Source organism: Liolophura sinensis, chromosome 10 (assembly GCF_032854445.1).
Source record: "Liolophura sinensis isolate JHLJ2023 chromosome 10, CUHK_Ljap_v2, whole genome shotgun sequence".
NCBI lineage: Eukaryota > Metazoa > Mollusca > Polyplacophora > Chitonida > Chitonidae > Liolophura > Liolophura sinensis.
This window is the reverse complement of record NC_088304.1, coordinates 16808398-16822325: the sequence shown is the minus strand read 5'-3', so window position 1 is coordinate 16822325 and position 13928 is coordinate 16808398. Positions and strand designations below refer to the sequence as shown.

Sequence of the window (13928 nt, the reverse complement as noted above, 5' to 3'; positions counted from 1 at the left end):
GAAAATGTGTATGCTCCCAAGCTGTTGGAGGCTCAAATGACTCAAGATGTACATGAATAAGTAACAAAGGAACTGAACACAATTATGATTTAGTGTAAAAATTTAGTATATTTTGAAACAAATCTATCATTCACAGGCTTGAAATCTCCCAGAAAGCATCATTTTGAGTTGCATTCTATAAAATTTCTCTGCATGGTCACAATTTCATCTTCTCACAAATGAAAAATAAAATAAAGGAACAACCAAAAATGATAAGAAACAAATGTGTTTAACAATGAAACAATAATGTTAAGTTAAAAATGCAGACTTGAGTCAAAAGTTAATATTTCTCCATTGTGTTTTAGATAATGTGATCGAAAACTAGTAAGTAACGTGCTGTTTGTGACGAAATCCACTCATTGTTGAGCTTCAATAGTAACTCAATCTTGTCAATCAAAGTCTGTGTAATCTATAGTTTTGTGTTTTGGGGGACACCCATGTGGCCTGTGAGGATGTTCCTCTTACTTTATGTTATTTTTATTTATTTATTTTTTGTTTTGTTTTGTTTTTTTTTCCTGAGAACTGCATGGGCATATTGGAGTAGCTGTAAACTGAATGTTGAATGTGGCGACAGCCACATCGACTAGCAGATCATCAAATTCTGTCACAAAGGACGTTTACTTTAATTTTCATTAAATCACTGTGCACGATGTAAATTGTACTGCATTATGCATAAGCTACTGCTCACGGAATATACAAGTGCGTGTATTGATCTTCAAACGATCAGAATTTTACACTCGTTGTACACCACCCTGAAAGCAAACCACATACTGATAACCAATAAGCTATGTTCCCCTTCCTCCCCAAGCGAACAATTTTCGAAACATTTTAGGCATTTATGACACGACTGATGGGCAGAAAAACTATTTTTCCACTTGTTGCCCGCTTCACGTCTGAAATATTAACTGACTTTTGTGCAATTTAGACCCGTATTGTGCTCTAAACTAAGCCAGAAGTAAGAAGCCTAAACCGCCATAGTTTTGCAGAACATTACAAGGAGATCGTGTCACATACGGTTTTCTGCTGTCCCCACTTTTCGGACTTGTGTACAAATGATCCGATTTTCGATCCGCCATGATGTAAACACTCTCATAGACGAGAATATTTTCAGCGCTCTCAATGGTCAATACAATCTTTCAATATTTCACACCTCTTTTCAAATGAATAATTATTTTTGACTTTAATAATGATGATATTTTTTTTTGTACCAAATTATTTAAAAAAGAAATGCCTTATTTTGGCCACTGACAACTCGGCTAGGGTTAATCTTCGCACTGTTTGAATCAAGCGGAAGAAGCGGTCAGCAGCCACGCGAAAAGGTGTTTGAGGTTTGTTGTCAATACTTTCCTCTAAAAAGCATTGCAAATCAAGCTTTGAAAGTGACAAAATGTCGCTAAGATATTCTTCATCGCTAAAGTACAGTGCATATGACTTCGATGACAACGGTAGTGGAAACAGCTTAGACGATGGAAATGCTTCTGACGAAGGTTGGGCGATCGACCATAAGTCGCCTTTATGATTTTTTCCCCCCTCTCGTTCTCTCTCATTTCTATGCGGTTGCCGTTTAGCCTGTTATAGTTTTTAGATTTGTGTTCCTAACCTATTAGTTGTGTTTTCTAAAACATTATATTCTGTGTTCTAACATCTGGAGTGTGTGACGTAGTACATGTATAGTACAGTTTAAATGGGAAGGGGTATCGGGAAAATGTTGTGATTAGTTTTCATGTTTTAATTAGACTAGAGAGGGCTTAAACAGATTCCTCAATTTATGTGGCGCTGAATCTCCAGAAGGTGGGGAAATAGCATAGCACGGCTTAAGCAAGTTCCTCTCGATGTAATCCAGTACAATAAGCTACATTTACAGGATGTGCACCACTAAAGTGACCACAGCAGAGTAGCCGTGGTCATATAAGCATCTAGCCCCGAAAGACTCCAACTCCTTTTCTTATGCTGGCCTAGCATCGTCAGAATCTCGGCACTTACAATGTTAATTTCGTACTCAACGAAGGTGCATGCTGATTGTCTTTGTTATCGAACAAGTCTTGTGCAAATAAAAGACACCAACCTAAAGACCTGCTTTCCATACCCACCGCAACGTCACCACCGCCATACGTCCCTACTTGATTTAGAGTAGATTTAGTATAGACGTGAAAACTTCCATGGTATGCACTCTTGGGTGAATGCCACCATGTTGATCAACTATGGGCATCTCCTGCTTCATAGTGGAGCAGCGGGAAGATGGTGACATTCGATGAGGAGCCTGTGGTGGAATCCTTCATGGCTGTAATAAATCTATTGTAAATCAAGTAGGGACGTATTGTGGCAATGTGGTGGGTGTGAAAAGCCAATCTTTATGTTGGTGTCTTTTACTTCATGTTCAAAGTCCTATTCATTTTATAACATGGCGATGTAGACATATAATTTCAGCCTATGAATGTACTTATAATAAATGTGTACACAGCATACAGGTAGTTTTTTGTATTTCGAACTTTGGTCCAGAAAGCTGTTCTGAAAGGAGTAAGTGGAATAGCACAACGATTTAATGTTTACACAAAACAGTTTGACACTGTTTCAGGATTGTTTAGTATCTGAAAGGCTTTGCACATACCTTATCTCATCAGATAGATTTATAATATAAAACAGGAAAACTGAATGTTGACAGACAGAATGTTGCTGCCCAAAAAATGGCAGGAAAATACATATGCCTGAAAATAGTTTGTGATCAGGAGCATGTCGGATATTTGACAGTTTCAACATGGCTGCTATGAACAGCAGCATTTCACTATGACAGAGGATTAGGCTGACCTGAATCTGTGCCTTGGCTATTGGCTTTACCTCAGTATCAAATTTATGATGGTTTGGGTGGTATTTTGAATGAGAGCTGCTGTTGTTAAGAATAAAATAGTTTTGTCCTAGGAATTTCGTGTCAGAACAATGGAAGTTTATGGTTAGTTAGGCAGTTGGACACAGATACTGGAGGCTTAGGGAATAAACATAGTTGTTGAAAGGCTAGACAAGGATATACCATCATTCTTATAAATTATTTGTTTTCTGCAAAGTGTTTCTTAGACGTTCTGTAATGATCTTCATACTTCTGATTACTTTAAGTAATTATGTTATGTTATGCCTTAACTTATGTTGTATACATGGAACACGGTGAATTAATGAACCCGCTTACGTATTGCTGACATGAATGCCCAAGTCTCCAATTAAAGACTAATGAAAACAAATACTTTATAAGCAAAGGCGGTATGGCCATTTGATTACCGAGAACATGTTGGACTTCCATGTACGACTAAGCTTTGAGCCATTTCGCTATTCCAACAAATGCCTCTATATGCTCTTCCATAACCCCAGCACCCATCCCCCTCCACCCCACCCACACAGTTATTTTGACAGGCATCACCGTGGTCATGGCTGCTGGATACTTAATTTCCGGATTGATCACAGGGCTTCAGAAAAATTGTACTCAAAAGCTATTCTTTTGCCACACAAAGAAAGCAGGCATGTACCTGAGTAATTTGATCCCTAATGTGAAATATGTTTTCGCTTCATCCAGTCATCAGAGCTTACCCTAAATCATAAAATTAAATTCTGTCTCATTGTGGCCAAGATATGCTTTGAAAATGCCTGAAAGTCCACAGATTAGTATACCATGAAGTTATATAAACTTGTGAAAAGGTGAAGGACTGCATGTGTTCAACATTATATGAACCATACTTAGATGTATGTGAACTAACTACTTGTATTTGGTGGTAAGTTTATGTGAGTGAGCATGTGACCTGTAAGAAGGGGCATCACTGGGTATGTACTTTTGTATAGAGCTACAGTATGTACAGTATAGGAATGTTTACCTGCAGTTGGAAACATGAAGATTTTATATGACCAAGCCAGTACAGAAAGCAAGTGCATGCAGACAACTTAATAAGACGTTTTCAAAATCCTGGCTTTTCTTTGTGATTGTTACAAAACTCAGCGTCTAAATTCTGTAATGGATAATTTTTTTGGTGCAAAATGTGGTATTTTATACATCTGTGCATTCTAATGTCCCCACAATTACTTTCAATTTTTTATTTGATTCTTAAGACTTAAGAGAATCAAAATGGACTAGGAAGTGAAGGTAAACAAAACTGTTTGTGGAGTAACATTCTCTTTCCTCAATGAATGTGTATACATGTAGGCCTCCACTGTATAAACTCCTTTGTCAATGACAGCAACTATGAAGTAATTCTAAATGCAAGGTCAGGTTTTGCTGTATGAATTTAAACTACAAGGCGTGAAACATTGTCCCTTGTGAAGTATGAAGTCCAAAAATGATGAGCTTTCCCATCCATTCACAATACCTATACCAGTATTCTCTAAAACAGAGCGTGAATTCCACGAGTGGTCTTTTTAGACAAACACATGCTTCCAAATCATGCACTTTTTAAAATTACCCCTCTCTAGATGTGAAAGAGGCAAAGAATCATTTGAATTCATTGTGCTGTTTTTTGTTCATTTTTTTGTTGTTGTTTTTTTTTTTTTTTGCAGCTGAAATATCTCTCTTTTGAAGGTACATGTGGGTCCATAAGCTAGGCTGCATAACATTTGAAACTATCTATTGGGGAAAAAACTGCCTTTGATGTGGGAGAAACCTGTGTAACAGCACAGAGTATAAAACTGTTCAACAGTTTTTTGTTCTTTTTTATTCTGAGTAAAATTCTTTTTTTTTATAATTGCCTCAAAGATGTTTGTAAAAGTAGTAAAACAAAACCTGTATGTACACTGTATGTATACATATGCAACAGGATGTATCAGTGATGTCTTAAATATTCTCTAACTTAGACCTGAACTGGGATCCATTTCTCTTGTGTGTGCTTGGTGCTCGGTAAATGTTGTGTTCTAGATATGTACTTTACTGTGAGGAAATGGCTTTTTTAAGACAAAGTACGAGTTTTTCTCTGGTTTCATTATTAAAACGGATACCCTATCAACAGATAGAATAGAAAAGTATATATACTCGTCAGAGAGATGCTCTTGTTTTAGTTTGGTTACCATAATATTTAAATGGTAAAATAAAGTCCTCAGTAATTTAGAGGATTTTTTTTTTAATTTGTTATTATTTTTTCTCTTTTTGTTGATTAATGATTGTTTCAGGATTTATAATGTAGCAGTTCTGTAACGTACCAGATTACATGTGTTTGTGTTTTACATCTATACAAAAAAATCTTCTTTTCATATGTTCATTGGTTATATTCCTGTACAGCTATGATAAAGTATTGCTTGGATGAAAAACATAATGTTCTTATTGTCAGGGTCTATTTTCCTGCATCTGCTGTATGAAGGTTGTTTTTGTGTGTTTGCCAACTTACAGATACAGAAGAAGCCAGTGAAGGAGAAATGCCGAAAACAACAGAATATACAGAGATCAAAGAACAGTAAGTTAGGGCATGCATTCATTAAAAATAAATTAGCAGTCTTTGGTGTAGACATTTCCCAGATTTCTATTTATTTGCATGTTCTTTTCTGCTGAGTAGTCACTGGATCAGTCTTAGCATGGTATTTACCAGCCGGTGATCCGGCCGTACGTGGGATGGTCTGCCAGCAACCTGCGGGTGGTTGTATGTTTCCCCCGGGCTCTGCCCGGTTTCCTCCCACCATAATGCTGGCTGCTGTCGTATAGGTGAAATATTCTTGAGTACGGCATAAAACACCAATCAAATAAATCAATAAATCATCTGCCAGTGAAACACCAGAACTACATAGTAAGAAGCTTGATATTTGATCATAGTTGCCTTTGACTTTCAAACACAATGGATGTTTTATAAGGCGGGAGAAGTGCATATAACAGGTTGATAATGGTCTACTTGCAGGATGTACCAGGATAAGCTGGCTCAGTTTAAGAAGCAGCTAGCCCAACTGAAGGAAGGCACTTTACCGGAGTACATCAAACGACATAAGAAGATAGATCAGCAGTACAAGGAGAGGTTACGCATGAATGAGATCTGGAGGAATTATGAGGTAATGTCTCTCCCACATTACACCTCTGCATCTTCATGTTTGGCTCTCTCCCCACAAAATCAACCAAAGTCCGCAAATCTCAGCAGTAAAAGTCATGTTAGTCGAATTTATGTCAGTTTGTGTCTTTATCCCTTAACCCATTGTTCCCAGACACATGTGAATGACATACCAAGTAGGAGTATTTGTTTGCGCACACATCTTTTTCAAATGGTCTGAAGTAACTCACAGGTGAGAATTACATTTCTAAGATATATTTTCCAGAAAGACAATCCTTTGATGTAAAAGAATGTCACATTTTTGATGGTATTTTATGTTAGGCCAGTTATAATGTTCTGATATCCTCTATTATATGGTCCATGTTGTCTGATGAAGAGTTGTAGGGTCCGATGAGCTATCTACACATGTACTTGTGACTGTGAGTTGGTGAGTTTGGCTGTGTTCGTCCCAGGTGCAAAATGCTCTTTAAAATGCCTTACCATACTTCCCCATCTATTTTGTGCATAAAAGAGCAACTTTCGGGGTGATTTATGCACATTTTTAATGTAATTTTGAAGATAAAGCTACAATTTGTTTGGATTGGTCAGTGTCAGGGCTTTACCAAAAGTATGATTTTATCAGTTAATACAAAATAATGCCTTCAGAATATGCTTGAATAACCACGTTGCAAACATGCGAAAAGGTTGAAGAATTGAAACATTTCCACCTCTACATTGCTGGTATGAATATGTGTAGTTACATCTGTTATTCGTGAATTTGTCATGAATGGCATTTTCACTAAGTAGCCTTGCACTTAACTCCATGCAACTGATAAACGCATGCTGAATCTCACATGTGCAAGGCCATCCACATTGGGTAGCTTTGGCAGTGCATCATATTTATAATGATACACTGAAAAGTGCGTACACAAAATGAGAATCCTTGTTCGTTCAGTTGTGACTTCATGTTTGGAGCTTTGTGAGGTACTGCCGACATCTACATGTACTGCCGACATCTACATGTACTACCAGCATCTACATTTACTGCCGGCCTCTACATGTACTGCCGACGTCTACATGTACTGCCGGCGTCTACATGTACTGCCAAAATCTACATGTACTGCCAAAATCTTCATGTACTGCCGATATCTACATGTACTGCTGACATCTACATATACTGCCGACGTCTACATGCACTGCCGACGTTTACATGCACTGCCAAAATCTACATGTACTGCCAAAATCTACATGTACTGCCGATATCTACATGTACTGCTGACATCTACATGTACTGCCGACATCTACATGTACTATACAAAGATAAATACACAGTAACCGCACAAGGTCACTTAGAAGCCGAAGCCTTATCCACAGAGTGATGTGTTAGACAAAGTATACATGCTGTATGCAACTGTATCTGCAGAATTTACCAACAAGTTTTCAGATACAATTGTTTACATGTACTTTTGTTATTAAGCAGTTATGGAATATGTCTGTGTTTTGGTGGTGTTGTCCTCATATACAGCTCATATGTAAAAACTATGCTAGAGACATAAGGTAACCTTATGGTAGTGTTACAGTTTTAGTGAGATTGAAGTGAGGTGACATTATTTACTTACTTATTTGATTACTCAAGAATATTTCACTTATTGAACGGTGGCCAGTATTATGATGGCAGGAAACCGGGCATAGCCCGGGGAAAACCCACGACCATCCACAGGTTGCTGGCAGACCTTCTTATGTACGGCTGGAGAGGAGGTGACATTATGGTGACATTACAGTGAGATGAGACATTACCATAAGTTTGCATTACTGTGAGGTGAGATAACAGCCAGGTAGCATTACCATAAGGTTACATTACCATGAAATTACAGTGAGGTGATATTACTGCCAGGTAACATTAGTATGAGGTTAGATTACAAGCAGGTAACATTACTGTGAGTTGAGATTACAGGCAGGTAACATTACCATGACATTACAATGACATGAGATTACAGTGACGAGCATATGAAATGTGCCCATGCAATAAATTTTGATCAGCAGTTGAATTATCGTGTTTCAGCTGGAATGTGTTGAAAGAGACTATATCAAGGAGAAGCAGTATACTGCTGTGGAATTTGAGGTGAGGGTTAAAGAACAGCCATGAATCATCAGTGTGCACCAATGTGCAAGCCACTACTCAGTTTATCAAAAAAGAAAATAGCAAATTGGCATGATTAGACTGGATGTCTTAAAAGTGCCTTGAAATGTCATAATTTGCAGAAAAAGGAAACATTTTATGTTGGGTTTTGCTCACTTTTACGCTTTTCATCACGAGATTGCATTTTGTTACTTTCATTGGTAATTTTTTTTTTTTTTCATTCATTGCATCTTGTTTATTGAAGTGTTTACATTACTGCTGAATAATTGTAATTTTAACCTGCAGTTTGACAACCACTATGATTATTATTTTATTATTGGGAAAGCACAAGAATACACATACATATACATTGACAGCTTTTTAGCTGACTACTTTAAATAGGATTTCAGGAACAGTCGTATCTTTTTGAAACCTACGTCTTGAAGTAAACTTTGATTTTTTTTTTTTTTTTTTTTTTTTTTTTTGATTGGTGTTTTACGCCGTACTCAAGAATATTTCACTTATACGACGGCGGCCAGCATTATGGTGGGTGGAAACCGGGCAGAGCCCGGTGGAAACCCACGACCATCCACAGGTTGCTGGCAGACCTTCCCACGTACGGCCGGAGAGGAAGCCAGCATGAGCTGGTCTTGAACTCACAGCGACCGCATTGGTGAGAGGCTTCTGGGTCACTACGCTGCGCTAGCGCGCTAACCGACTGAGCCACGGAGGCCCCGAAGTAAACTTTGAAGCTTCTTGCCCAGTGTGACTATTTGCCAATGTGGGATCTGCCTTCTAGATGTCCGGAAAGATGTCCTTAAGAACAGGATGTCTTGGACAATGCTGTATTGTGTTAGCTCACATCTGGATAGGGCCTTGCTCAGACTTCCTGCCTTTTATAGTGTTTTGTCAAACCACGATCTCTCGTATAGTACCCAGTGAGTTGGTAGCGGTTTCACCGTGCAAATATCAAGCAACCTTACAAGTTCTTGGAATTATTTAGCGCTTAAATGCATGTGAATGAATGTTGTGCTGTGTTCCAGGATAAGAAGATAGATCTGAAGGAGAGTCTGATAATGGAGCTGGAGGAGAAGAAGCGGAGTATTGAGGCTGAGCATGTACTGATGGAGCTGACTGGAGGTGAGTCCACTGACAAGCCCGGCCTTAAAATACCCAACTTTCAGTGTAAGTTGTGCACCTTGTCTGATATGATTTTGGCGACAAACTAGATTGGGTTGGTTGGCTAATTTCAAGGCTTCATAAGGTCTAATTGTATCAGTCTACACAGAATAAGGTAGTTAGTTGTGTTCAGTGCACATTACCAAGATTTCTGCACTTGCAGCACAAACAAATCCAGGTGGCTAGGTTAAAGGATTGTAACCGGTGGCAGTCACACAGAATTCTGCACACCTGGTACATTTTATACAATTCTGTTGCATAGCCAATAAATAGAACAATGTATGCCATGCAGAGCAGAGGAACGTCTGTGTTATGTTCCTTCAGTATACCCACCATGTTGAAATTCTAATACAGACATTGCAAGGCAAAGAGGTTCAATCCTGCTGACTTTTGTACAGGCAAATATCATTGGTCAAACACTGACAACCACTTCTTAAAAGCCATCACCATTGGACAAACACATCTGTCTTCCAGCTTGTAAACACTTCAAACGAAATACATTGCTGTTGAGCAGAGTGGATAGCGGAGAGAACAAATGTAGCCTATATTTCCACTGAGGGATTCTGTTAAAACATACAGGGTCCATTTCACTTTGACTTGTGTTCATTTGTAAATGAAATAACAGAACAGTGTGAGTATGTTTATGCAGCAGCAATCTGGCTGATTAGTCTGAGGTGTTTCATCCTTCTGGTCAGTAAGATTATGTTGTTGTTGTATACACCTCACTTTTTTTTTTAATTATTAAAGTTTGTCTTCATACTCCTCTACAAATAATCGAAAAGATATCTGTACATACATATATATATATATATATATATATATATATATACGTTGATATAATTGGGCATTTTACTTGTAAATACCTCAGTCTGTACCATAAAAGTTGTCATTTTGGTTAACGGTTGTGTTGCTAACTTAGTGTTGTTAACTTGACTTAAAAAGAAATTTCCATCTACACAAATTTCAGATCCAATGGAAGTGAAGCCTGTGATGACTCGCAAACTACGGCGGCGACCAAATGACCCAGTTCCATTACCGGAGAAGCGCAGAAAAGCTTCACCTAATATCCTTTGTCATCAACATGTTTGTGATTATTCTACCATAGCCTCCATATATTATGTAATGTGTGCTGTACATATGGGAAATCAGACTTGTCAGAGAGACCCCAAGTCAGTCTCTGGTGTTGAAATTCGACCCTGTGACCTTTTTGTTTGCTGGCACAGGGTTAATTAGGCAGTACACTGAAGTTTTTCAGTGTTTCTGGTTTCATAATTGTTAAACCTCTGCTTGCTAATAGATTTTAGCACTTCCTTGTAGACATAGTGACCAGAAAACATATAGTTCTTGAGAGGTGAAGATATTTTACACGTGGTGAGAATAAGCTTTCTTCCCATTTTCATATTATGGAGTGTGTCATCACAGTGTGTATTCACCAGTCATTATTAACAACATGATCAAACCTGAGCCAAAGGGCTAACCAGAAAAAGATTCTACATTTGATATGCAAGCTCAAATTGACTAGCTGAACTAGATTCCTATTTAAACGGGGTTGTTTCAATCAGATTTCTGATTTCCACCACAGTGTACTGAAAGTTGCCACTTTCAAGAATGGGAACACTATTTATTTATTTATTTATTTATTTATGTATTTGTTGCTTAATGTCATATTTAAAAATTTTTGCTTATAGTATTATGGGTGAAGGAAACCAGGGTAAACCATGGACCTTTGGCAAGTTACTGACAAAATGTCGCATATGTGACATGCAAATATGCATGACAAGTGTTCTTCAGTGAACATTGTGATGGAAGTGTCATCGCTCATTTGCCACAAACAGTGAGAGTGGAGGAATCTAAAAAAATTCCATTTTCAAGGTCGGGTTTGAACCCACACCTCATGAGTTCTGGCGATTGAAAGTCATGTGTTTTAACAGCTAGACTGCGGTCCAGTGCTGGTAGGAATGTGGTTTCACTCATAAATTCCAGATTTTGCTTACAGGCTTACAAGATGATGAAGTATTTAAAGCGGGGAAGCAGGATATTGTTTTGATCCTGTGGGATGCCACTAATGTGAAATATGGCCTCAAGCCATTGTTATGTCAAATATCATTTGTAGCAAAATGTGCATTTATACAACGTTGAAACATATCGTAATAAAGTCATGTTGTCTTTAATTTTACCTTTTACATTGTTATGGTGATCTGGGAAAGAAACTTCTGAAATCCATATAATGATGCTAGAGTCTAACTGCCGGGCATTTGTCTTGTCCCCCATTTAAACTAGCATCCCAAGTATATCACCTAAAACAAAACTTAAGCTGAACTGTTAAACCTGATGGGATTGTGTCTGTAATACTCAATTTCTTTTGTTATGATCACTGATTAAATCCTTAACACGGCGTACCTCAGATCAACTTTTTCCTGGATGAAATGGAAATTATGGAAGACTTGAAAATCATCAACAAAGTTAGTGGGAAGCCGATTCACCGGAAACCAAATCAGACACCCACAATGCATCTGGAGTTACCAACGGAAGCCAGAATTGATGATGGGAGGTTATACTATGACAAAAGATGGTATGTGGTATTATTTGCCTATTATTCATTGTTCCAAATGTCAAGGAGAGAATTAATACATTCACTTGATAAGCATTTTATGCCGTACTCACGAAGATTTGACATGTGTGACAGCAGCCAAGGAGGGAATTACCAAAATTACCGATTTAAATATCTTTGGCATACGCAAACCTGGGATTGAACTCAGGTCTGTGAACTGCTATGTGTTGCTCTGTAAATCACTTGGCCACTCCCATGGGATCTTCAAGAATGTGTTCTAGCTTATGGCAAAAGACAACTTGCCTTGGAACTGAAGGTCTATAAGTGCTGTATTCAAATTGGATGAAAACATTCTGAAATATGTACATTTTTGATTTATGACTACTGTAAATAGTAAATAAGTGTGCAGAACATGATATGCATGCTGATTTTGTGCAGGTTTCACCGAGGCCAGGCTGTATATGCTGAGTCCAAGGACACTGGTCGTGTGAGTGGAGTTATATGTGCTGTGGGAACACAAGAGGTAGGTCACATGGTTTGTTTCTCATACAAGTATGTACTACATGTGTGGTTCTCGCGTCAGAAATAAATGTACGTATCCCTATAATTTGAATATTAAAACTAAAAATTACTGGGTTGATCATTGTCAGGGTTACATTTAAAGCATACAGGTAAATTTATCATTTGAAACAAGACGTCGTTTTCCCAATAGTTTGTAATTGTAATAGTGTATAACTGATAAAGGTAGTTTGACTTGCTCAGATTTTCTTACCAGCATTTAAATGCTACAATATTTACAGGGTGTAAAATATCCAAATAATGAGATTTTTGTCATAAATAGTTTGTTATTTTTTTTAGAAAGGAACGTAAATTAGTTTTCCTTCGTTATAACACCAGGTTTAGGACTGACGTAACCAATCCCGGAGCTAAGCTAAGGAGCTGGGAAGGCAAACGGGTTTAGTACATTAGGACCTTTTGTACCAGTGAGTTGAGCTGGTGATAAGCATGTCTGGGATTATGCCTGTTATTGTCAAAACCGATTTGATAGTACCTGGACAAAATAAGTACTGCGATTGTGTTTTACGCTTGATGGACGCAGTGGTGTATATTTCCCGTGTATTATATGACTTCGTAATTCTTTTACAGATTTATATCAGAAAGACAACAGACAACAGCAAGTTACGCATTTATCTGTCACAGTTACAGAAGGGGAAATTCACCATACGCCGGCGTTCTACGTGACCCTGATGTCTGCTTTTAAATTCATCATTTATTTATCGTTTGTCACTCTCCTACTTTACATTGTACATTTTTCCATGTCTGTTAATTAGGCTTGAAAGTTTCAAACTATGGCTCGTTAGGCCGCTGTACATTAGGAAGTGGACCATACATAACTGTAGACACATAAATTAAAATGTAACAGAACTGGCAGTATTAAAACTGATTGGTGCATCCAAAGTAAGGGACTTGCTACATTATGCAGATGTACTTGTCAGTAGATGCAGTCCCTAACCCAAGAGTGTATTGGAGGCTGCTTACTGCCCTTTTATAATGGCAGTGTAATCTGAACTCCTGCCTATCTGACTCTCAGTTAGAGGCGGCATAAGGTATCGTGAGGTGCATTTAATTCCATTCATCTTCCTGGTGGCCACTGGGGAAGCTCAAGACGATTACCTCGGGCAGTAGAGTCAGTGGTCTGTGCTCCAGAATAATGGATAATTTTGAAGGCCTTCTAGGGCATTGGGATGAGACTTAGAGGCGCCAGTGGTGGTCAGATAGACTGTAGCATAATTGTTACAGATAAACTGATGGAAAAGATATATGGCAACTTGAGTGCTATTTTCATGTAACATGTACAACTATCTGAGGCCTGGTATCAGTACAGTCATTTGTCCAGTGAGGTGAGAAAAGAAGCTATGTCGCTTATCAGTTTGCCAAAATACCAGTTTGCCAAAATACCAGTTTATTCTCTGTAAATGATACTATGTTAAAGGTATTACATTCTGGAAACTGATCTGTTACAATGGTAGGGGTTTGCTCTCTGGGCACATTTACCGGCCCGGAT

General features: G+C 38.1%; 1 protein-coding gene across 3 annotated transcripts; it reads left to right on the top strand.

The window, feature by feature from the left end:
* The first annotated feature begins 1329 nt into the window (after window positions 1-1329).
* LOC135476297 (sin3 histone deacetylase corepressor complex component SDS3-like) lies at window positions 1330-13640 on the top strand. 3 transcript variants are annotated; one of them, XM_064756285.1, is made up of 9 exons: window positions 1330-1367; window positions 5393-5456; window positions 5892-6039; window positions 8077-8136; window positions 9177-9273; window positions 10280-10375; window positions 11713-11884; window positions 12302-12386; window positions 13010-13640. In XM_064756285.1, the coding sequence occupies exons 2-9, from the start codon at window positions 5419-5421 to the stop codon at window positions 13103-13105; spliced, it is 792 nt and encodes a 263-aa protein (XP_064612355.1). In that variant the 5' UTR covers window positions 1330-1367; window positions 5393-5418; the 3' UTR covers window positions 13106-13640. The 3 variants fall into 3 exon arrangements, with proteins under 3 accessions (XP_064612355.1, XP_064612353.1, XP_064612354.1); XM_064756283.1 differs by lacking the exon at window positions 1330-1367 and adding an exon at window positions 1384-1526; XM_064756284.1 differs by lacking the exons at window positions 1330-1367; window positions 8077-8136 and adding an exon at window positions 1384-1526.
* The last annotated feature ends 288 nt before the right edge of the window (window positions 13641-13928 follow it).

Bases quoted from the DNA above. Each gene is read 5' to 3' on its own strand.
- LOC135476297 (XM_064756283.1), top strand. From the start codon at position 1,427: ATGTCGCTAAGATATTCTTCATCGCTAAAGTACAGTGCATATGACTTC. The intron at 1,527-5,392 runs GTTGGGCGATCG...GCCAACTTACAG, and splicing joins TGGAAATGCTTCTGACGAAG to ATACAGAAGAAGCCAGTGAA. The intron at 12,387-13,009 runs GTAGGTCACATG...ATTCTTTTACAG, and splicing joins GTGCTGTGGGAACACAAGAG to ATTTATATCAGAAAGACAAC.